The 25,756-nt window shown below is 41.8% G+C and overlaps 1 protein-coding gene across 1 annotated transcript in view; it reads left to right on the top strand.

The window, feature by feature from the left end:
• The window catches only part of COL19A1 (collagen type XIX alpha 1 chain), a 474,185-nt gene that overhangs the window by 418,313 nt on the left and 30,116 nt on the right, over positions 1-25,756 (top strand). The window contains exons 42-46 of the mRNA XM_069599490.1: positions 2,895-2,939; positions 10,523-10,567; positions 10,670-10,732; positions 15,490-15,525; positions 15,637-15,681. Coding sequence (XP_069455591.1) covers positions 2,895-2,939; positions 10,523-10,567; positions 10,670-10,732; positions 15,490-15,525; positions 15,637-15,681 — 234 coding nt within the window. The remainder of the gene's footprint in view (positions 1-2,894; positions 2,940-10,522; positions 10,568-10,669; positions 10,733-15,489; positions 15,526-15,636; positions 15,682-25,756) is intronic.

Genomic DNA, 25,756 nt, shown 5'->3' with positions numbered 1-25,756 from the left:
ACTGCAGTAGGTGGTACAGTAGAAAAGTATGGGGCTTAAAAAGAGGTCTAAGTGCAGATATACATTGATTGTGAGAGCCTATAGGTGCTATCTGAAAATCAAGAAGCTGGATAAGATCACCAAGAGAATGACAATAGATTTTGTTTTAAGAGAAGAGGATCACGGACTGAGCCTTGAAGTCCTCCAATATTAAGATCAGGAAGAAAGCAGGGGGTGAGCAAGGGAGACTTAGATGCAGGGACCAGAGAAATAAGAGGAAATGTTGGTGCCCTGTAAATCAAGCGAAGATGGTGTATCGAGAAGAGTGATCATCTGTCTCATATCCTGCAAATGGATCAAGTAGGATGGCCACGTAGGAACCGTTCATCAGAGAAATGATTAGTGTTTTACTGTGGTGGTAGGAAAAATTTCTGGATTTGAATGGTCTAAGAGAGAATGACAAAGAAAAAAAAAGATTTAGACAAAGCGAAAACAATGCTCAAGGACTTCTGCTGCAAAGAGAGTAAAGAAACAGGCCAGCAGCTACCGGAGGAAGCTAGGTTCCATAAAGTAGATTTTAAGACCACAGAGGAACCAGACTGTTTCTAGGCTAAAGGAAAGATCTGGTTTAGTAAAGGGGAAGGAGCGATGAGATAGGAGGAGAGAGGAAAAGTGCTGGAATGGCATCCTTAGTAGCTAAGAGGGAAGGAAACTGGGGCATAAATGCAGGGCTTGGCTTCAGAGAGGAGCCCAGATAATTCATCTGTGGGAGCTGGTTGGAACCAAAGTACAGGGGTACAGGAGCGGGGACACGGGCACATGAATTGATTGGAGTCTATAGAAGTTCTTTTCTGATTGCTTCTGTTTTCTCAGAGATGGAGGATCAAGGTCTCATCTGAGTGTGAGGTAGGAAGAAGAGTTTGGAAGTTTGAGGAAAAGGTCCTCTACAAGAGGGCAAGTCCAGGAACCACAGAGTGTGGTGGCTGAGCAGAAGCCCCTCGAGATTCATGGTCGTGAACTGAAATGAGACCAGTCAGCGAGACTGTGTCCATGAGCACAGAGCAGGAGGGGATCTGGGTTTAAACGAGTTCCCGTTTTGGCAAATAAGTGAGAGAAGCGCGGATGGGACTGTGAGCCAGCGGTATATAGGGAGTGATTATAACCAGTGACCATGGGATCTAAACTAGATACATGAGCAAGAGGGGCCATCTAGGGAGTGAAGGAGCATGAAAACTTTTCTACCAGGGATGGTAGAGAGATCTTTGTGACATCAAAATTTGGGGGGGGGGGAGAGGGGGGGTTCAAGCTACTCAAGGGAGTGATTTACAATGAGGGAAGATGGTGGTCCAAGATTAGAATGCAGGCAGTGGAGGTTACAGAGAGATATTGTTTTTGATTAGGTCTCAGGTATAATTATGGAAATAAGAGTTCTGCCAGATAATTAAATTAGACTGATTCAAAGTACTGTGAGACCCAGTTGTTGGAAGGACCATATTATCAGACAGGAGCCCTCTTAACTTCATCTTTATCAGATATGCAAATATTTCCATTGAATTAAAAGCCCCAGTACATTCATTTCCAGGGAAAAAACCCTGCAGTTTAAAAGAGCAAAGTGGAACTGAGGACTGTCTGTTTAGGTCCTTCACCCATTTTTCTGCTAGTTCTTTTTTTTTTTTTTTTTTTTTTTAACTGTAGCTATCTATGGTTTATATACTGAAGACACTACTTCTATATTATATGATGGAGGCTTTATCCTAGTTGGTCCTTGCCTTTCAGTTTTATGTTTAGTCTTACAGAATTTATATGGAGTATAATATAAAGAGAGGAATTAGACTTTTTCAAAGAAATTATTCAATTATTAGCACTATTTGTTGAATAATACAGCCCTTTCTTTACTAAAACCCTATTGTAAATGTTGGTCTGTTCCTGAAGTTGCTGTTATATTGCATTGATATACTGCTTAATCTTGGGCCAATATTCCATATTTCAATTATTATAGCTTTATTGCATGCTGAAATATGGTATTGCTAATGTCTTTATTATTCTTCTTTTACTTTTTCTCTTATCCTCAAGTATATTTATTATCCCAAGTGAACTTTAATATCATTTGATCAAGCTGCAATTTGTAAAAATTGCATTAAATTTATAAATTAGTTTGGGCACAATGACACCTTTACAGCACTGTCTTGCCCTCCAAGAACAAAACATCTCTCTCCGTTTAATCAAATCTTCTTTTATGTCCCTCAGTGAACTTATGGAGTTTTTTAATGTCGATTCTGCCCAACAAAAATTGCCATTTTATTGCCCCATATATAACCATAAGTATTTTTAGCCTTGTCAGCTTTATCTAAAATACCACACTGCCTTTGGAAAAAAAGGTTGAGTCATTCCACTGCTCAGAGAAATTCCAGGGGTCTTCTTATGGGCCTCATGAGGAAAAACTACAAAATCCTTAGTTCTAAACACATTCATTTTAACCCAACATCCAATGAGACAAGTCTATTGAAAGCTTTTCAGAAGACATTCAAGGTCTTAGTCTTTTAATTATTGGTAATAAGTTACTTTTGAATATGTGGAAGAAAAGTATTGGCTAATTTTACCTGTAAGTATTATGGGGTTCTGTCTTAAAGAATAGGTTAACAGAAATGATACCATGAATGCTTATTTTCATTGGTATTATTATTTGCTTTGGTATTCTGGGGGAAAAGAGAGAGTGAAGTCTTTAGTAGGTTCCGCTGGCTGCAGTTCTTATTTTGTCCTTTCCCCATCTGGCCTTTAGCTTCACACCAGCTAATATCAACAACATTTATAAGTTCCGAAGAGAAGCTTTACCAAATCCAAATCGTTATTTGAGCATCAGTTTTGGCAGTGGGGATTGAATGGGTTTGATTCTAAGCAGTACATGTTTTTTTCAGGGAGATCAAGGGCCAGCAGGCCCCCCGGGAGCGGCAGGAATCTCGGTGAGTTCAGCTTATCTCACGTTGTTCTCACAGGTACCAACCGCCTAAAGGGCTGGGAGTGCAGGGTGACTCCTGAAACTCCCAGTTTAAGAAACAAAACCAAAAAAAAAAAAAAAGTATTTTTAAACCCACCTGTTCCTCTCCCACCTCAAAAATGCTCCTGTCTTTATTTTCATCTTTTAAACTTTTTCCTTTGTTTTTCTTCCCAACTCACTTTCACGTGGGGAGGGAAAACCCATTACCTGTGCCAGCACATCAGTACCACACAGCTCTGAGAAGCATGTTGGGTTTCTCTATTCTTGTAATATTTCAAGGTTTCTTAATCTTCAGAAGGCAAAGTTCTCATCCTCAGGCAATGTGCTTCAGTATCTTCGTATTAAGCTGCCATCTGCCCGAGTTTTCCCTCAGCCTGGTGTTATTAGCGGAGCTTTATTGCTGCTAATGTTTCCTCATAAACTAGCCCTTTAAGCCTCTCAATCATTTTTGTTGCCCTCTGGTGTCAAATGTTTTAAATCTCATCAAGGTCTTTTCAAATGAATAGGAAGTGCTCCAGGAAAGGTTAAAATCATTTCTCAGAGCCCTAGGGATCATTTTGATCTTCATTCATGATGCTCTAATTAAAATTTTGTGGTCAGGCTTTATGAATAAGAGCCCATTTATCCTCACCAGGTGTCCTGCAGGGTGAGCCAGGGTAGGAAAGTCAGTGGGAGCCCTGTACTTCAATCACAGGAACATGAGGAAAACAAGAAAGGGCCCTACCATCTCTGCACCACCCACTGACCTCTGCCAACACCCACCAGCACCCAGAGCCTCCCAACAATCCCCCCACCTCCATCCCTCAAAAGGCCAGCAGCCAGTCTTCTTCCCTCTGTTTCATTGCTGAACCTAATAAGAAAAGATAAAGACTCATCCACATGGCACACCACTATCCTTGCCTATAAAATCCCATGGGCAGAGGAGCCTGGTGGGCTGCAGTCCATAGGGTGGCAAAGAGTTGGGCACAACTGACTGACTAACACACTCCATAGAGAGGCATCCTGTATGGAGGATGACACCCCCTTCTTTAGCTGTTTTAGGTCAAGTCTAGTCTTAGTATGATTGTAAAAGTCACATGAAAATATTTTATTTAGCAAGCACTGCAGGGTTTTTATTGTTCAGTCACTAAGTCCTGTCTAACTCTGCGACCCCATGAACTACAGCACACCAGGCTTCCCTGTCCTTCACTATCTCCTGGAGTTTGCTCAGATTCATGTCTATCAAGTCAGTGATGCCATCCAGGAGATTTTATACCAGAAAGCATTCTTCTTGAAAACTGGCTCACACTTAATCCCGTTCCTCCCCACTCTCCCCAGCTCCCTACTGTTCCTAGCAATATATTTGCACCTGCCTTTGGGATCACCTTGGGTCCCCTTACAACCTGCGTCTCTCATATTCACACCCCATTTTTGTTTCCATATGGTATGGTGAAATGTAATGCCCTGCTGTATTCATCCAGGTGGGACTATATATTATGTTCAACTAAGTCTGCCATAAAAGGAAAAATACTAGCAACCACTGAAGTATTTAAAAGATCAGTGACAGACTCAAAAGACAATCCAAATGAATAATTCCAAGAATATTTTTGAAGGATGCAGCATGATTGAAACTAGAGGCTGCCCTGTTACTTGTTTGGGTAAATCTAATACATTTACCTAAAATGCAGTTTTCATATCTCATCATTAAGAAGATTAACTGACAATTACAAAAATGAGGAAGGGTTAAAAAATGGCATGCTGTGTATATAAAACTGGCTATAAAAAAAAGTTTTAAAACTGTTACTTTATTTTTTATTACTGGACTTTACTGTGGCTCAGACAATGAAATAGTTCAAAGATTCTGGAAATAGCTACACACCAGTGTGAGTATACTTAATGCCACTGAATTGTACACATAAAATGGTTAAAACGGTGGATTTCAAGTTATGTATGCTGCTGCTGCTAAGTCGCTTCAGTCGTGTCCGACTCTGCGTGACCCCATAGACAGCAGCCCACCAGCTTCCCCCGTCCCTGGGATTCTCCAGGCAAGAACACTGGAGTGGGTTGCCATTTCCTTCTCCAATGCGTGAAAGTGAAGTTGCTCAGTTGTGTCTGACTCCTAGTGATCCCATGGACTGCAGCCCACCAGGCTCCTCCATCCATGGGGTTTTCCAGGCTAGAGGACTGGAGTGGGGTGCCATTGCCTTTCTCCGCACACTATGTATATTTCACAACAATGAAAGTAAAAAATTTAAGGTGATGGTTCTGGTTGAAGCAGGGATGTTCACTTGCTTTGCACATCACAGATCTTTGCTGAGAATCAGAAGGCCCAGTCCTACTCCGCCTAGAAGTCTGTCCCTTTCTAGTGTGTAAACAGGCCATCCAGGGCCTTCCCTTGGCTCTTCCTCTGCTCCTTTCTGGGATAGCAGGTGGGTCCCCGGGGCACCATGCCCTCCCCAGGTCCTCTGAGATCCCTGCTGGCACTGCCTGGCCTTTGGGATCTTCATCTGGAGCTCCAGGTGCTGAGTCCATGCCAAGACCCTTTGGAACACTGGCTTTCTCAGGTCTAACACATGCCCTAACTCAGGTCCATGAGATTCCAGGAGCTCCTGCTGCACTTGGGCAGTGGGGAGCCAGGATACCATCTCAGGCCTGTGTCTGCCTCGCTTCACCACTCAGCCATCGCTGACCTGCCAAGGGGCCTTTTGACCTCCAAAGGACCTGCCAAGAGTTCTACACAGCAAGTAGAGAAAAAGCCCAGGTTTCCCTCCCTGGAAACCTTCTGGGATTTCTATGGTCTCAGCCCCACACCAACATCCCCATCCACATAAGATTCAAGGGGCAGGAGGTGGCTCCTCAAGGACAGGATCCTTGGGCCTGGTCTGGACACTTGGGCTCATGCCCACTGTGACCTATGCTGGTCCATCTTCCACTCTGCTCTGTCTCAGAGGTCTCTCTGGTCCACAATGTCTCTGTCCTCAGTCCTCCAGGCCTTCTGTGCTGGAGGACTTCTGGCTGGCCGTAGCTCAGCGGTTCCTTCGACTACAAAGTGATTAAATTACTCTCTCTGAGGGTAGTTCGAGACCCGCGGGTGCTCTCCAGTCCTTTTTTAGATGCCAGGATCCAGCACGGGAGATCCCACCCATGACAAGGACATGTGGAAGAGGCCTGATAAGCAAGGCTTCAGGACTCGGGGGGCTCCCTGGACCTGCATCTACCCCATAACCAGAATCTGTCTGTCTTACTATTTTGTGACTTTCACCAACTCTTCTGACATTAACAGGGTGCTATCCCTGACCACGTTTCTCTGAAGAAAATCAACTTAGGGCTCTAGCTAATAAGTCTCCTGGACATGAAAGGAATATTTCAAATCAAACCCCACTGTTAGCATTCTAGCTTGCCTGACAGGTTTATCCAGACTGGTCAAAGTCAGACCAGTTTGTCCTCTCCTTTCCAACAAAAAGGTTTTGCAAATCAAACATGCTTCTTTCCAGGCTATCTTACTATGAATGCAAAAAACTTCTTGTGAAATTCAAGGTCTAGGACTTCTATTGGAGAAGGCAATGGCAACCCATTCTAGTCCTCTTGCCTGGAAAATCCCATGGACAGAGGAGCCTGGTAGGCTGCAGTCCATGGGGTCACTAAGAGTCGGACACAACCGAGCGACTTCACTTTCACTTTTCACTTTCATGCATTGGAGAAGGAAATGGCAACCCACTCCAGTGTTCTTTCCTGGAAAATCCCAGGGACGGGGGAGCCTGGTGGGTTTCTGCCTATGGGGTCACACAGAGTCAGATACGACTGAAGCAACTTAGCAGCAGCAGCAGCAGGCCTTCTATGACCCTTTGTGCCCTCCTTTCCCTAAGGTAAATAAGAGCTGCTTGTCAAACAAGAGGGATTCCCAGAAATGAGGATATATTTGTTTAGTATTTTCAAAATTCTTTTTTTAATTAATTTATTTTAATTGGAAGATAATTACTTTACAATATTGTGGTTTTTGCCATACATCGACATGAATCAGCCATGGGTGTACATGTGTTCCCCCATCTTGAACCCCTCATCCACCTCCCTCCCCACCTCATCCCTCTGGGTTGTCCCAGGGGCACCAGCTTTGAGTGCCCTGCCTCATGCATTGAACTTACATTGGTCATTTGTTTTACATATGGTAACATACATGTTTCAATGATATTCTCTCACATCATCCTACCCTGGCCTTCTCCCACAGAGTCCAAAATTCTGTTCTTTACGTTTGTGTCTCTTTTGCTGCCTTGCATATAGGATTGTCATTGCCATCTTTCTAAATTCCATATATATGCGTTAATATACAGTATTGATGTTTCCCTTTCTGATTTACTTCACTGTGTATAATAGGCTCCAGTTTCACTCACCTCATTAGAACTGACTCAAACGCATTCCTTTTTATAGCTGAGTAATATTCCATTGTGTAAATGTACCACAACTTCCTTATCCATTCGTCTGCCAGTAGACATCTAGGTTGCTTCCATGTCCTAGCTATTTTAAACACTGCTGCAATGAACATTGGGGTACATGTATCTCTTTAAATTCTGGTTTCCTCAGTGTGTATGCCCAGCAGTGGATTTCTGAGTTGTATGGCAGTTCTATTTCCAGTTTTTAAAGGAATCTCCACACTGTTCTCCATAGTGGCTGTACCAGTTTGCATTCCCACCAACAATGTAAGAGAGTTCCCTTTTCTCCATACCCTCTCCAGCATTTATTGTTTGTAGACTTTTTAATGGTGGCCATTCTGACCCACGTGAGATGATACCTCATTGTGGTTTTGATTTGCATTTCTCTAATAATGAGTGATGTTGGCCGTCTTTTTGTGTGTTTATTATCAATCTGTATGTCTTCCTTGGAGAAATGCCTGTTTAGTTCTTTGGCCCACTTTTTGTCTGGGTTTGTTTTTCTGGTATTGGGCTGCATGAACTGCTTGTATATTTTGGAGATTAATTCTTTGTCAGTTGCTTTGTTTGCTATCAGTTTCTCCCATTCTGAAAGCTGTCTTTTCACCTTGCTTATAGTTTCCTTCATTGTGCAAAAACTTTTAATTCAGTCCCATTTGTTTATTTTTGCTTTTATTTCCATTACTCTGGGAGGTGGGTCATAGAGGATCTTGCTGTGTTTTATGTCAGAGAGTGTTCTGCCTATGTTTTCCTCTAAGAGTTTTATAGTTTCTGGCCTTACATATAGATCTTCAATCCATTTTGAGTTTATTTTTGTGTATGGTGTTAGAAAGTGTTCTAGTTTCATTCTTTTGTATGTGGTTGACTGGTTGACCAGTTTTCATAGCACAACACTTGTCTTTTCTCCATTGTATACTTTTGCCTCCTTTGTCAAAGATAAGGTGTCTATAAGTGCTTGGATTTATCTCTGTACTTTCTATTTTGTTCCATTATTTCTGTCTTTGTGCCAGTACCATACTGTCTTGATGACTGTAGCTTTGTAGTATTGCCTGAAGTCAAGAAGATTGATTCCTCCCGTTCCATTCTTCTTTGTCAATATTGTTTTGGCTATTCAAGGTTTTTTGTTATTATTATTCAAGGTTTTTTGTGTTTCCACACAAATTGTGAAATTATTTTTTTTAGTTCTGTGAAAAATACCATTGGTAGCTTGTTATAATGGCACCCCACTACAGTATTTTGCCTGGAAAATCTCATGGATGGAGGAGCCTGGTGCACTGCAGTCCATGGCGTTGCTAAGAGTTGGACACAACTGAGCGACTTCACTTTCACTTTTCACTTTCATGTATTGGAGAAGGAAATGGCAACCCACTCCAGTGTTCTTGCCTGGAGAATCCCAGGGACGGGGGAGCCTAGTGGGCTGCATAGTCCAGTCTATGGGGTCACACAGAGTCGAACATGACTGAAGCGACTTAGCAGCAGCAGCAGCAGCAGCTTGATATAGGGATTGTGCTGAATCTACAGATTGCTTTGGGTAGTATACTCGTTTTCACTATATTGATTCTTCCAGCCCACAAACATGTTATATTTCTACATCTATGGTAACAGGATCATACTTATCAATAATTACCTTAAATGTAAATGGGTTAAATACTCCAATCAAAAGACAAAGACTGGCCAAATGGATAAGAGACCCACCTCAAACCTGGGGACACATACAGACTGAAAAATGAGGGGCTGGAAACAGATATTTCATGAAAATGGAAACTAAAAGAAAGCTGGAGTAACAATACTCATATCACATGAAACAGACTGTGAAATAAAGACCAAAGAAGGGACAAAGAAGAGACAAAGAAGGAAACTACATAATGATCAAGGGATCAATCTGAGAAGACATAACAGTTATAAATATATTTGCACCCAACATAGAAGTACCTCAGTACATAAGGCAAATGCTAAGAAGTATGAAGGGGGAAATTAACAGGAACACAATAATGGTGGGGGACTTTAATACACCTCTCACACTTATGGATAGATCAACCAAACAGAAAATTAGCAAGGAAACACAAACTTTAAATGCTACAATGGACAAGTTAGGCCTAATTAATATCTGCAGTGCATTTCACCCAAAAACAATGGATTTCACCTTTTTCTCAAGTGCACACAGAACATTCTCCAGGAAAGATTACACAAAAATCCCTTGCATTCCTATACACTAACAATGAGAAAACAGAAGGAGAAATTAAGGAAACAATCCCATTCACCATTGCAGTGAAAAGAATAAAATACTTCAGTTCAGTTCAGTCACTCAATCATGTCCAACTCTCTGTGACCCCATGGACTGCAGCATGCCAGGCTTCCTTGTCCATCACCAACTCCCAGAGCTTACTCAAACTCGTGTCCATTGAGTTGGTGATGCCATCCAACCATGTCATCCTCTGTCATCCTTTTCTCCTGCTGCCTTTAATCTTTCCCAGCAGCAAGCAGGTCTTTTCCAGTGAGTCAGCTCTTCGCATCAGGTGGCCAAAGTATTGGAGTTTCAGCTTCAACATCAGTCCTTCCAATGAATATTCAGGTCTGATTTCATTTAGGATGGACTGGTTGGATCTCCTTGCAGTCCAAGGAAATCTCAAGAGTCTTCTCTAACACCACAGTTCAAAAGCATCAGTTCTTCAGCCCTCAGCTTCCTTTATAGTCCAACTCTCACATCCATACATGACTACTGAAAAAACCATAGGTTTGACTAGAAGGAATTTTATTGGCAAAGCAATGTCTCTGGTTTTTAATATGCTGTCTAGGTTGGTCATAGCTTTTCTTCCAAGGAAAATTCATAAAATACTTAGGAATAAATTTACCTAAAGAAACAAAAGACCAATATATAGAAAACTATAAAACACTGATGAAAGCATTTTCATAATTCTTATCCTCCCTTCCCCCATCCCCCACCACACACCCACACATGGATTGAGGGACTGCCTTCCTATCTGCACAGTGGAGTGTGGCCCGCAGACTCTGACCAGCCGGGATGGCGCATCAGTGTAGAGCCACACCTGCAGCACAGGTGCTACACATGCGAGTGAGGAAGGAAAACACATGGCCTTATTCAGTAATTTAGCTCCTAACATTTCCTGGTAATCTGGTTCCTCAGGGGAAACCCGGAGCCCCAGGCCCCCCAGGAATTCCAGGAGAACCGGTGAGTTGCCTGTTTCTGACTTAGTGACTGTCCTTGTGTTTACTACATGCAGTTCTAATGCTTTTCTTGGCAACTAATGTTTGTCTATGGACATGTCTACAGGGGGAGAGAGGCCCTGTTGGAGACGTAGGTTTCCCTGGACCAGAAGGACCCTCAGGAAAGCCTGTAAGTCTTTTTCATTGTTTAAAATTTGCTTGTTTAAGAAAAGTTCTGAGCACTGCCTCTTTACTTGTCACCTCAGAAAGTGAGATTTGAATACAGAGTTTCTGAGGAAGTGAAAGCAGTTCTGCTGATGGCTTCTTGGGGTGTGGTTCTCCCTGATGGCCCAGGTCCCTGTGAGTATGTCTTAAATCACCATGGGAACACTGAGGCCTTTTATTTTAAGTGTCAGGAAATTAGACTCATTATTTCTTAGGTCTAATGTTCTCAGCGGAGTGAAAAATGAAATGGCCTGTCATTTCCTGAAATATGCAGACTTGCAGATTTAACACCTGTGTGTGGAGCTACAGTAGAAAGAGGCTCTGTCTTCAGGTACTCTCCTTTATCTGTGGGCTTGTTCTCACACCTTCGTTAATTACTGCCAAACACTCACCCACTCATGTCCTAAAGGAGCTCTTGGCTACTGAGATATAATATTGATGTGACATTGTAATAGTCATTCTGATTAATTCAGTTCAAGTCAACATATACTCCGCTCATCCCTGCTATGTGCTAAGGGTGTGCTGGGCCCTGAGGGAGGGGTGTATAGAGGAATAAACAGGGTGCTCTTTATAGAAGTCCCAGCTCCCTCTGCCATGGACTGGGTGGGACTGGGCTGCTGTTAGGAGATGGGGGCTGAAGGTGACCAAACAGCACAGAATTCAGGGGGCTGATCGGTCCCTGTGAAACCTCAGGGTTGGGGCATCCCCTGGTCACCATCTCCCCAGAGAAACAACGTGAAAAAACAGGAAGTATATGCAGTTTAGAGTCAGGGAAATCTGGGTTTGCAATATAACTCCAAGGGTTTGTAAGTCACTGAGGTCACATGACATGGTGCGATGTCCAGTGCCTGCCATGGAAGACAATCCGTTAACATTAGTCTCAATCTCTACCTCCTCTCCCCTGCCTTTTGCCAACTCCCCAGCCCAGCCCCTGTAAGGCACTCTCAGATGCCATCACATTCCCAGGGAGTTATGCAAAAAGCAATTTATTCAGTCAGTGAATGCTTCTTGAGCACCTAGGACATGCCAGGCACTGTTCTGGGTGCTTGTAGCTCCTTGGATTTATATTCTAATGTAGGGATATGAACCAGAAACAAACATACATGATTCAGGTAGAAGATGATCTAATCAGGATGAAGCCCTAGAGTAGCATTTCAATAGGGCAGTCAAACAGCATCCAGCATTGGAGCAAACCCTGTATGGTAGGAGAGCTCAAGCCGTGGGGAGGTCAGGTAGACAGCAGCGGTGGGGACAGGGGACATTGTTTCAAGAAAAAAGAATGGCTAGCAGAACCTTCTGTGTTGAAGGAAGGGCAGAAGGCACAAAGTCAAGAGTGAGGTGAGCTGAAGGAGAGCAGGAAAGACACAGAGGGAGAGACAGGCAGTGGCCGGACTGCGAGGAACTTCTGAGTCAGGGTTGGAGTTTGGGTTTCATTTGAAGTCTGATGGAGACCCACTGGAGCATTTGTAGCAGGTAAGGAAATGACTGGACTGCATTTCAAGGACTATGCCTGGAGAGCCGACCATAGGGAGCAGGGTAGAAGCAGAAAGAGCCTTGAAGAAGCATTGCCATGATGTGTCTTGAAGGCAGAGCCATCAGTACTTGCTGATGGACCAGATGTAGTATGTGAGAAAGAGATACAGCAAAGCTGTGGTTTGGAGTCTGAGCAACCTGGTCAGTGTGGTACATTTGGTGAGACAAGAAAGACGGGAGATGGGTGAATTTGGAAGGAAAAACCAGGAGTTGTCTGCTGTAAAATGTTCATCTTGAAGCACTAGTAGACTGCCAAGTGGAAATGTCAAGTAAGTGGTGGATATATTCTTCTGGAATTAATGGAAAGGCCAGGACTGCAGAGACTGATTTGGGTCTTTCAACCTGAGCCTGGATGAAATGAGGTCACTGTGAACTGGGAAGAGAACAGAGCTGTTAGGAGAGGCTCTAGCCGAAGGACTGAGAAGGGGCAGCCTGTAAGAGGTGAAGAAGGCCAGGCGAAAGAGAGTTTCTGTATGTGGAGGAAGCCAAGTGTTTAAGAGAATGGAGAGGAAACCGCATGGAAGAGTATCAAGGGAGCTTAAAATTCTCCGCTGGGTTTGGAAATGGGGGAGAGAGTACAGCATGGTGGTATCGTGATAAGGATGACCTGCTTGAGAACTTTCCTGGTGGTCTAGTGGTGAAGAATCTGCCTGCCAATGCAGGAGACACGGCTTCCATCCTTGATCTGGGAAGATTCCACGTGCCGCAGAGCAACTAAGCCCATGCACCACGTCTACTGAGCCCACGCTGTGGGCCACAACTATTGAGCCCACATGCCTTGGGCCCATGCTCTGAAGCAGTAGAAGCCACTGCAATGAGATGCCTGTGCACTGCTACCAGTGAACATCCACACACAGCAGCAGAGACCCATTCATAAAAGAATGGAAAGTGAAAATCTCCCAGTCGTGTCCAGCCCTTTGTGACCCCGTGGACTATACAGTCCATGGACTTCTCCAGGCCAGAATACTGGAGTGGGTAGCCTTTCCCTTCTCCAGGGGATCTTCTCAACCCAGTGATCGAACCCAGGTCTCCCGCATTGCAGGCGGCTTCTTTACCAGCTAAGCCACAAATATAAAAAAAAGAATGACTCTGTTGAAAGTGGACGATACAAGAGAATGTGGCTCTGAGTCAGGAGAGAAGACTCACAAGTAGAAACTGGTCTTCACAAGGAACAGGGTAGAAACTCCTTCTTAAGAGGAGCGAGGAGCAGAAGTCAGAGTTCTCATGAGCACAGACAGGTGGGGCTGGAGGCAGAACAGTGAGTAGGTCCCCTACTGCTATGTTCTCCGTGAAGGATGCAAGTCATCACTGACCATGAGGAACGGGCTGGTAATGCTGGTAACGCTTGAGGTCTCATGAGACAGGAAAATAAGTACAGGTGCTTTTGGGAAGAAGGAGCCAAGTCGAGAAATACCGAGGGGTTGCTTGGGGGCTGCTGCCACAGGTGCAGGCCAGAACACCTGAGCAAGGGCCCCCTTCCTCTGCAGCCTCAGGCCACTGTTTAGAGGCAGGCATGTGGGAGATGGACACCTGAGTTAGAAAGAAGAGTAGGGGTCTTTCAGATAAGTGAAATGAGAGGGAGAAAGGTAAATCCGTTGAGGTTTTTGTAAAAATTTCTGAAACTGGGACCTTCCCCGCCCCCAACTGGTGATAAAGAACAAGTTAATAACATCTTCCTAGACGAAAGAGATGGGCTTCCCTGATGGCTCAGTGATAAAGAATGTGCCTGCAAAGCAGAAGAGCCGGGTTTGATCCCTGGGTTGGGAAGATCCCCTGGAGGAGGGCATGACAACCCACTCCAGTGTTCTTGCCTGGAGAATCCCATGGACAGAGGAGCCTGGTGGGCTACAGTCCATAGGGTCACACAGAGTTGGCCACGACTGAAGCAATGAAGCAGCAGTAGCGGAGAAAAGAGAGCAGATGTGACTGTCACTCATGAATTATAAAAGACAAAAAATTATCTATAAGTTTGTTCATTTTCTTGTATTGTTACCAAAAACATGAATTACACTTTTACACCAGGTTTATCTTCTCTTATTCAAATGATATGGTTGTTTCTTTCACATCCTCTCCTTAACCAGCTTTATCTTTTGCTTGTTTCTGGATGGCATAAATCCTTAGAACTCGATGCTTCCGGCAACATGGTCTTAGTTAAAGTGCTCTAGGTAATTCCCAGGATGTTCAGGGAGGTTGGGGGACTGGGCTGGGTTCCCAATCCAGTGTGATTACAGCAGTGAAAACACTGCTTGTCGGGAGAGCCACCTTGTAGACTCCATCCCAGCCCAGCTAAAGTCTCCCAGGCTTTGCAGAGGAGGGAGTCCATGCACCTACCTGCTGCCGAGAAATCACTTCCTCACCTTGGTCTCCCTCTTCAAATCAAATCTCAGAGACAAACCTGCTGTGGGGCTCTCAGTATCTGATGTGACCCTGAGTGCTTTCCCTCCTTATACCTATCAGCCGGGGCTTCTCCTGGGCTCACAAATCTGCAAGCAGGATGAGGCTTTATTACCAACTATGGAACTGCCTTGTAGAGATTGAGAAGCTTCCAGTTTAATAAGTAGAAACCAGTATTTAATACTCTCAGAAAGCACAATTACAGATTTCTCACTGTCCTTTCCTATTTTCCAACTAAAAAATAGCAGTTGTCTCTGGCTGACAGTTTATTTCATAGCAGGATCACGCTCTAGCCATGTTATGAAATTTCTCAAGCAACAACAGAGGCCGTTTATTGAGAATGACTCTCTTTGGTAGGAAAATTGTTGAAAGTGAAGAGTGAATATCATATACTGGCTACCCAGCACCACGGGAAGGCTTCTTATTTCTCAGAATGAACCTAATGGAATAAGGGAGGAAAACAACCCTGGTGACTGTTTATAGTGAGCTAGGCCTTTTCTGTTATTTTCCTAAATCCCTAGTTTTAAGGCCATTATTTATCCTCGCTTTGTGAGTGGAGAAGCTAATGCTATTAAGGTTAAATAAATTGCCTGAAGTAAATGGAACTTGTAAGTTATAGAGTCAGAATTTGAACTTGGGGCTAATTCTGTCGATTTTGTTTTCTATTTCACCACACTGCCTCACCCAAATCTCAGTGGAGATGTGATACAGTCCTTGAAACTTTACCCTTTTGTTGCATTTAATTATTTCTGTTAATGCAGAATCAGAAATACTGACCACTATTTGTCTTTACAGGGAATAAATGGAAAAGATGGATTACCAGGTGTTCAGGTATGTTCTAATACAAAACTACTTCCAGATCACCTGCCAGAATTCCTGGTGGAGTAGATTGATGAGGAATCTTGGCATGCAGTGATTTTAGTGCTGATGTCTGTTTTTCAGGGCATCATGGGTAAGCCTGGAGAGAGAGGCCCCAAGGGAGAACGGGTATGTACGTTCCTACTATGACTGTTAAGTCCATCTCCACAACTGCCCCATCATTTGAATTACACTGTGATATTTTTAGGCCCACTAAAAATCTCTTGATATGAAAAGCCTTAGGGTGTACATGAACCGACATCTCTGCCAGGCATAAAACAGGGCCATTCAAGGACCCAGCAGTAGGCAATACGGCAGATACCCCTACCTGCTTGGCCTTTATTCACAACTATGTCTGGTTTGTGATCCCAGTTTGGAAAGCTCCTATGAGCCTCCTGTGTCAGATACATGACCCACTGTAACCATCACCCATGTGCTTTTCGCCTAGAGTAGGGTTTCTCCACCTCAGCATTGTTGATGGTTGGGGGCAATAAATCTTTGTCGTAGGTGCCCGTCCCGCGCTTTGTTAAGATGTTTAGCAGCATGCCTGGCCCCACCCACTAGATGCTGTACCATCAGCCTCACTGCAGAACTGTCACCTTGCATTTTCACATGCCTCCCAGGGAGCAGAGGTGTTGTTGAGACCACCCCCGCCCCAGTCTGGGGGAATAATACTTGGTTGAGTAAGGGGTTGGGGTCAGAGGTAGAGAAAGACACACAGAGCTACTAGTAATGCCAGTTCTGGTGGGTGTGTGCATTTAGTGTCGTTTTGGTTGTTGATATCAGCGTTGCAACTTCCCATTATTTTCTCTAAGAAACCTAAACATTTTCTACTAGAATTGGATTTATTACTCAGCCACAGATTCCTTGAGCATTGTTATTTAGGGGTTCTAGTGAGGGCTTGTGTGCATGTGTGTTGGGAGGGGGGGCATGTTCTTATGTACTGGTGTCTATTTTACTTATCATTACACAAATAATCTGGCTTCCCTGGTGGCGCAGTGGTAAATAATCTGCCTGCAAAGTAGGAGACCCCGGTTTGATTCCTGGGTTGGGAAGACCCCTTGGAGAAGGAAATGGCAACTCACTCCAATATTCCTGCCTGGGAAATCCCATGGACAGAGGAGCATGGCAGGTCACATGGGGTTACAAGGGTTCCATGGGATCACAAAGAGTCAGACATGACTTGATTATTGAACCACCACCAGCACCGCACAAATAATCTATGATAACTGAAGGAAATACAAAAATAGAGAAACCATAAAGAAAAAGAAGAAAGTCTACCTTATGTCACTGCACAGAGATAAGCACTATCGATATTTTGGACCTATTTCCATCTCACTGTTATACATAAGGTAATGTACACATTTGCTTAACACATTGATGCAAGTGAGCACATACTTTTTTAAAAAATACATTCACACTGTTTGGTAAATGACTTTTTTCACCTAACATATGATGACCATCTTTCCATGTCAGTAAACCTAGATCCACATGGACCTTTTAGTGGCTGTATGTTATCCCAGTATTTGAATATACCTTTTCCAAGGTATTTAGAAAATGCCTTGCCCCTTTTTCTGGGATATTTAGATTCTTTCTAGTTTTCATAATGAACTTACTATACTAAACATCAGTCAGTTCAGTCGCTCAGTCATGTGTGACTCTTTGCGATCCCATGAATTGCAGCACGCCAGGCCTCCCTGTCCATCACCAACTCCTGGAGTTTACTCAAACTCACATCCATCGAGTTGGTGATGCCATCCAGCCATCTCATCCTCTGTCATCCCCTCTCCTCCTGCCCCAATCCCTCCCAGCATCAGAGTCTTTTCCAATGAGTCAGCTCTTCCCATGAGGTGGCCAAAGTCCTGGAGTTTCAGCTTTAGCATCATTCCTTCCAAAGAACACCCAGGACTAATCTTTAGAATGGACTGGTTGGATCTCCTTATAGTCCAAGGGACTCTCAAGAGTCTTCTCCAATACCACGGTTCAAAAGCATCAATTCTTTGGCGCTCAGCTTTCTTCACAGTCCAACTCTCACATCCATACATGACTACTGGAAAAACCATAGCCATGACTAGATGGACCTTTGTTGGCAAAGTAATGTCTCTGCTTTTAAATATGCTATCTAGGTTGGCCATAATCCTCCTTCCAAGGAGTAAGCATCTTTTAATTTCATGGCTGCAATCACCATCTGCAGTGATTTTGGAGCCCCCCCAAAATAAAGTCTGGCACTGTTTCCACTCTTTCCCCATCTATTTCCCATGAAGTGATGGGACCAGATGCCATGATCCTCGTTTTCTGAATGTTGAGCTTTAAGCCAAATTTTTCACTCTCCTCTTTCACTTTCATCAAGAGGCTTTTTATTTCCTCTTCACTTTCTGCCATAAGGGTGGTGTCATCTGCATATCTGAGGTTCTTGATATTTCTCCCGTCAGTCTTGATTCCAGCTTGTGCTTCTTCCAGCCCAGCATTTCTCATGATGTACTCTGCATAAAAGTTAAATAAGCAGGGTCAGGGTGACAATATACAGCCTTGATGTACACCTTTTCCTATTTGGAACCAGTCTGTTGTTCCATGTCCAGTTCTAACTGTGGCTTCCTGACTTGCATATAGGTTTCTCAAGAGGCAGGTCAGGTGGTCTGGCATTCCCATCTCTTTCAGAATTTTCCACAGTTTATTGTGATCCACACAGTCAAAGGCTTTGGCATAGTCAAGAAAGCAGAAATAGATGTTTTTCTGGAACTCTCTTGCTCTTTCGATGATCCAGCAGATGTTGGCAATTTGATCTCTGATTCCTCTGCCTTTTCTAAAACCAGCTTGAATATCTGGAAGTTCACGGTTCATGTATTGCTGAAGCCTGACTTGGAGAATTTTGAGCATTACTTTACTAGCTTGTGAGATGAGTGAAGCTGTGCGATAGTTTGAGCATTCTTTGGCATTGCCTTTCTTTGGGATTGGAATGAAAACTGAGCTTTTCCAGCCCTGTGGCCACTGCTGAGTTTTCCAAATGTGTTGGCATATTGAGTGCAGCACTTTCACAGCATCATCTTTCATGATTTGAAATAGCTCAACTGGAATTCCATCACCTCCCCTAGCTTTGTTCGTAGTGATGCTTTCTAAGGCCCACTTGACTTCACATTCCAGAATGTCTGGCTCTAGATGAGTGATCACACCATTGTGATTATCCGGGTCGTGAAAATCTTTTTTGTACAGTTCTTCTGTGTATTCTTGCCACCTCTTCTTAATATCTTCTGCTTGTGTTAGGTCCAGACCATTTCTGTCCTTTATTGAGCCCATCTTTGCATGAAATGTTTCCGTGGTATCTCTGATTTTCTTGAAGAGATCTCTAGTCTTTCCCATTCTGTTGTTTTCCTCTATTTCTTTGCATTGATCACTGAGGAAGGCTTTCTTATCTCTTCTTGCTATTCTTTGGAACTCTGCATTCAGATGCTTATATCTTTCATTTTTTCCTTTGCTTTTCACTTCTCCTCTTTTCACAGCTATTTGTAAGTCCTCCCCAGACAGCCATTTTGCTCTTTTGCATTCTTTTCCATGGGGATGGTCTTAATCCCTGTCCCCTGTACAGTGTCACGAACCTCATTTCATAGTTCATCAGGCACTCTATCTGTCAGATCTAGTCCCTTAAACCTATTTCTCACTTCCACTGTATAATCATAAGGGATTTGATTTAGATCATACCTGAATGGTCTAGTGGTTTTCCCTACTTTCTCACTTGTACCTAAATTATAAATAATTCTAATTGTGTTTATTTTGCACCTACTCAAGGTGTGCTAGTAGTTCTTCTGTTTCTTTTCTTTTCTTTTTATTTTGTCTTAGTCATCTCAGATATATTTCCAAATGTGACCCAGGTTGATATACTTGTATGAGACATATTTTTATAACTAAGGCAGTAGAATTTAAATTAGGTCCAAATGCTTTTCTTCTTTGTACATGGCTTCTTTCTATATCTCTTCATTTAGTATCAGATATATCTCAGTAACTATTCATTCATTTCATTATTTTTTAAATCAGGAAAAATAGAGTTTGCACTTTTGCAGAAGACTCACAAATAGAAGAATAACACAGTAAAATACAGGGCAGGTCAATGCACCAATCTCTCATATTCAGTGTGATCATCACCTCCTGGAGCTGTGGGACTAATATTTGAAATATGGAAACTGAAATATCTGCCAACATAAATACATATTCATTCATTTATATTCCATCTCTCTCTCTCTCCCTCTTTCATACTCTCACACACAAACTTATATGGTAGTAAACACCTTGCAAGAAAAAGTCAGCATTAAAGAAACTTCTCAGATTCAAGCACATCTAATTCATTATGGCATCTCATTCAATGATTTTTTTATAGTTCATTTACATTATTGAATAAATGATCTCAGTAATGACCTTCCACCCCAGTCACCTGCTTTGAACATTCCCAAAGGCTTTTTCTCACCTTCCTCAGTCATGTCCCTTTAGGACATAGAATACACTCACACATGTACACACACACAGACAAGTGCACACATGGGCAAAACATGAGTGCAGGAAAAAACCCACAGAAACTAACAAAGACCAAACATACAAGAGAAAGCACAAAAAGAATAAAGTACTTGATTTAGGAGAGATTTTGAGCATCCTGAAGCTTTTCCAAATGAAAGCTTTCAGGGAACTGTAAAGATGGTGGAGGAATAGGACAGGAAGACCACTTTCTCCCTCACAAATTCCTCAAAAGAACATTTCAACGCCGAGCAAACTCCACAAAACAACTTCTGTAGGCTGGCAGAGGACATCAGGCAACCAGAAAAGCAGACCATTGTCTTCAAAAACAGATTTTTAATCTTTGCTCTTAGGTTTTTGTTGTCAATTTTGTACATTTAAAAACCCAAACTTCACTACCCAAGTTTACCTGAGAGCGAGATTACTGGCTTGACCACTCTCTCCTCCTTTGGACTCTCCTTTTTCTCCACCAGGTGACCTCTGTCTCTTTTCTCCCCCATCTCTTCTCTATCCAACTCTGTGAATCTCTGTGTGTTCCAGACGGTGGAGAACACCTAAGGAACTGGTTACTGGCAGGATTTGTCTCTCTCCTTCTCATTCCTCTCTCTTATCCTCCTGGCCACCTCTGTCTACTTCCTCCCTCTCCTCTTCCCCGTATAACTCCGTAAATACCTCTGAGTGGTCCAGACTATGGAGCACACATAAGGAAGTGACTACTGGCTACCTTGCTCTCTCCTCTCTTGATCTCACCACATCTCATTCCAGTTACCACTAACTACCCCCTCCATCTTCTCTTCTCCTTGTAACTCAGTGAACCTCTGAGTGTCCCTCAATGTGTAGAAACTTTTCATCTTTAACCTAGATGTTTTATCATCGGTGCTGTATAGATGGAGAAGTCTAGAGGCTACTGTAAAAATAAAACTGAAAACCAGAAGCAGAAGGCTTAAATCCAAAGCCTGAAAACATTAGAGAACTCTTGAATTCAGGGAACATTAAGCAATAGGAGCTCATCAAATGCCTTCATACCTACACCGAAACCAAGCTCCACCCAAGGGCCAACAAGTTCCAAAACAAGACATACCACTCAAATTCTCCAGCAACACAGGAACACTCCCCTGAGCTTCAATATACAGGCAGCTCAAAATTATTCCAAAACCTTTGATGTCTCATAACCCATTACTGGTCACTCCACTGCACTCCAGAGAGAAGAAACCCAGCTCCACCCACCAGAACTCCAACACAAGCCTCCCAAACCAGGAAACCTTGACAAGCCACTGATAGAACCCCACCCACAGTGAGGAAGCTCCATAATAAAGAGAACTCCACAAATTACCAGAATATAAAAAGGCCACCCCAAACGCAGCGATATAACCAAGATGAAGAGACAGAGGAATACTCAGCAGGTAAAGGAACAGGAGAGTTGCCCACCAAACCAAAGAGGAAGAAGTAGGGAATCTACCTGAGAAGGAATTCCGAATATTGATAGTGAAAATAATCCAAAATCTTGAAATAAAAATGGACTCACAGATAAATAGCCTAGAGACAAGGATTGAGAAGATGCAAGAAAGGTTTAACAAGGACCTAGAAGAAATAAAAAAGAGTCAAAATATAATGAATAACACAATAAATGAGATCAGAAACACTCTGGAGGCAACAAATAGTAGAATAATGGAGGCAGAAGATAGGGTTAGTGAAGTAGAAGATAGAATGGTAGAAATAAATGAATCAGAGAGGAAACAAGAAAAAGGAATTAAAAGAAACAAGGACAATCTCAGAGACCTCCAGGACAATATGAAATGCTCCAACATTCGAATTATAGGAGTCCCAGAAGAAGAAGACAGAAAGAAAGATCATGAGAAAATCCTTGAGGAGATAATAGTTGAAAACTTCCCTAAAATGGGGAAGGAAATAATCACCCAAGTCCAAGAAACACAGAGAGTTCCAAATAGGATAAACCCAAGGCGAAACACCCCAAGACACATATTAATCAAATTAACAAAGATCAAACACAAAGAACAAATATTAAAAGCAGCAAGGGAAAAACAACAAATAACACACAAGGGGATTCCCATAAGGATAACAGCTGATCTTTCTTTTTTTTTTTAATTATTTTTTTTTTTTTTAGTTTTTTATTTTTTAAATTTTAAAATCTTTAATTCTTACATGTGTTCCCAAACATGAACCCCCCTCCCACCTCCCTCCCCATAACATCTCTCTGGGTCACAATAGAAACTCTTCAGGCCAGGAGGGAATGGCAAGACATACTTAAAGTGATGAAAGACAATAACCTACAGCCCAGATTACTGTACCCAGCAAGGATCTCATTCAAATACGAAGGAGCAATCAAAAGCTTTACAGACAAGCAAAAGCTGAGAGAATTCAGCACCACCAAACCAGCTCTCCAACAAATTCTAAAGGATATTCTCTAGACAGGAAACACGAAAAGGGTGTATAAACCCAAACCCAAAACAATAAAGTAAATGGTAATGGGATCATACTTATCAATAATTACCTTAAACATAAATGGGTTGAACGCCCCAACCAAAAGGCAAAGACTGGCTGAATGGATACAAAAACAAGACCCCTCTATATGCTGCTTACAAGAGACCCACCTCAAAACAAGGGACACATACAGACTGAAAGTGAAGGGCTGGAAAAAGATATACCACGCAAATAGAGACCAAAAGAAAGCAGGAGTGGCAATACTCATATCCGATAAAATAGATTTTAAAACAAAGGCTGTGAAAAGAGACAAAGAACGCCACTACATAATGATCAAAGGATCAATCCAAGAAGAAGATATAACAATTATAAATATATATGCACCCAATATAGGAGCACCACAATATGTAAGACAAATGCTAACAAGTATGAAAGGGGAAATCAACAATAACACAATAATAGTGGGAGACTTCAATACCCCACTCACACCTATGGACAGATCAACTAAACAGAAAATTAACAAAGAAACGCAAACTTTAAATGATACATTAGATCAGTTAGACCTAATTGATATCTATAGGACATTTCACCCCAAAACAATGAATTTCACCTTTTTTTCAAGTGCTCATGGAACCTTCTCCAGGATAGATCACATCCTGGGCCATAAATCTAAACTTGATAAATTCAAAAAAATCGAAATCATAACAAGCATCTTTTCTGACCATAATGCATTAAGATTAGATCTCAATTACAGGAGAAAAACTATTAAAAATTCCAACATATGAACAACACACTCCTGAATAACCAACAAATCACAGAAGAAATCAAAAAAGAAATCAAAATATGCATAGAAACTAATGAAAATGAAAACACAACAACCCAAAACCTGTGGGACACTATAAAAGCAGTGCTAAGAGGAAAGTTCATAGCAATACAGGCATACCTCAAGAAACAAGAAAAAAGTCAAATAAACAACCTAACTCTACAACTAAAGCAACTAGAAAAGGAAGAATTGGAGAACCCCACTGTTAGTAGAAGGAAAGAAATCTTAAAAATTAGGGCAGAAATAAATTCAAAAGAAACAAAAGAGACCATAGCAAAAATCAACAAAGCCAAAAGCTGGTTCTTTGAAAGGATAAATAAAATTGACAAACCATTAGCCAGACTCATCAAGAAGCAAAGAGAGAAAAATCAAATCAATAAAATTAGAAATGAAAATGGAGAGATCACAACAGACAACACAGAAATACAAAGGATCATGAGACTACTATCAGCAGGTGTATGCCAATAAAATGGACAACTCGGAAGAAATGGAAAAATTCTTAGAAAAGTACAACTTTCCAAAACTGAACCAGGAAGAAATAGAAAATCTTAACAGACCCATCACAAGCATGGAAATTGAAACTGTAATCAGAAATCTTCCAGCAAACAAAAGCCCAGGTCCAGAAGGCTTCACAGCTGAATTCTACCAAAAATTTCGAGAAGAGCTAACACCTATCGTACTCAAACTCTTCCAGAAAATTGCAGAGGAAGGTAAACTTCCAAACTCATTCTATGAAGCCACCATCACCCTAATACCAAAACCTGACAAAGATGTCACAAAAAAAGAAAACTACAGGCCAATATCTCTGATGAACATAGATGCAAAAATCCTCAACAAAATTCTAGCAATCAGAATCCAACAACACATTAAAAAGATCATACACCATGACCAAGTGGGCTTTATCCCAGGGATGCAAGGATTCTTCAATATCCGCAAATCAATCAATGTAATTCACCACATTAACAAATTGAAAAATAAAAACCATATGATTATCTCAATAGATGCAGAGAAGGCCTTTGACAAAATTCAACATCCATTTATAATAAAAACTCTCCAGAAAGCAGGAATAGAAGGAACATACCTCAACAGAATAAAAGCTATATATGACAAACCCACAGCAAACATTATCCTCAATGGTGAAAAATTGAAAGCATTTCCCCTAAAGTCAGGAACAAGACAAGGGTGTCCACTTTCACCACTACTATTCAACATAGTTCTGGAAGTTTTGGCCACAGCAATCAGAGCAGAAAAAGAAATAAAAGGAATCCAAATTGGAAAAGAAGAAGTAAAACTCTCACTGTTTGCAGATGACATGATCCGCTACATGGAAAACCCTAAAGACTCCACCAGAAAATTACTAGAGCTCATCAATGAATATAGTAAAGTTGCAGGATATAAAATCAACACACAGAAATCCCTTGCATTCCTATACACAAATAATGAGAAAGTAGAAAAAGAAATTAAGGAAACAATTCCATTCACCATTGCAACGAAAAGAATAAAATACTTAGGACTATATCTACCTAAAGAAACTAAAGACCTATATATAGAAAACTATAAAACACTGATGAAAGAAATCAAAGAGGACACTAATAGATGGAGAAATATACCATCTTCATGGATCAGAAGAATCAATATAGTGAAAATGAGTATACTACCCAAAGCAATTTACAAATTCAATGCAATCCCTATCAAGCTACCAGCCATATTTTTCACAGAACTAGAACAAATAATTTCAAGATTTGTATGGAAATACAAAAAACCTCGAATTGCCAAAGCAATCTTGAGAAAGAAGAATGGAACTGGAGAAATCAACCTGCCTGACTTCAGGCTCTACTACAAAGCCACAGTCATCAAGACAGTATGGTACCGGCACAAAGACAGACATATAGATCAATGGAACAAAATAGAAAGCCCAGAGATAAATCCACACACATATGGACACCTTATCTTTGACAAAGGAGGCAAGAATATACAATGGAGTAAAGACAATCTCTTTAACAAGTGGTGCTGGGAAAACTGGTCAACCACTTGTAAAAGAATGAATCTAGATCACTTTCTAACACCGCACACAAAAATAAACTCAAAATGGATGAAAGATCTAAATGTAAGACCAGAAACTATAAAACTCCTAGAGGAGAACATAGGCAAAACACTCTCAGACATAAATCACAGCAGGATCCTCTATGATCCACCTCCCAGAATACTGGAAATAAAAGCAAAAATAAACAAATGGGATCTAATTAAAATTAAAAGCTTCTGCACAACAAAGGAAAATATAAGCAAGGTGAAAAGACAGCCTTCTGAATGGGAGAAAATAATAGCAAATGAAGCAACTGACAAACAACTAATCTCAAAAATAAACAAGCAACTTATGCAGCTCAATTCCAGAAAAATAAACAACCCAATCAAAAAATGGGCCAAAGAACTAAATAGACA

This window comes from Ovis canadensis, chromosome 9 (assembly GCF_042477335.2).
Source record: "Ovis canadensis isolate MfBH-ARS-UI-01 breed Bighorn chromosome 9, ARS-UI_OviCan_v2, whole genome shotgun sequence".
NCBI lineage: Eukaryota > Metazoa > Chordata > Mammalia > Artiodactyla > Bovidae > Ovis > Ovis canadensis.
The sequence above is the reverse complement of the archived record's forward strand: the minus strand, read 5'-3'. Positions and strand labels throughout refer to the sequence as shown.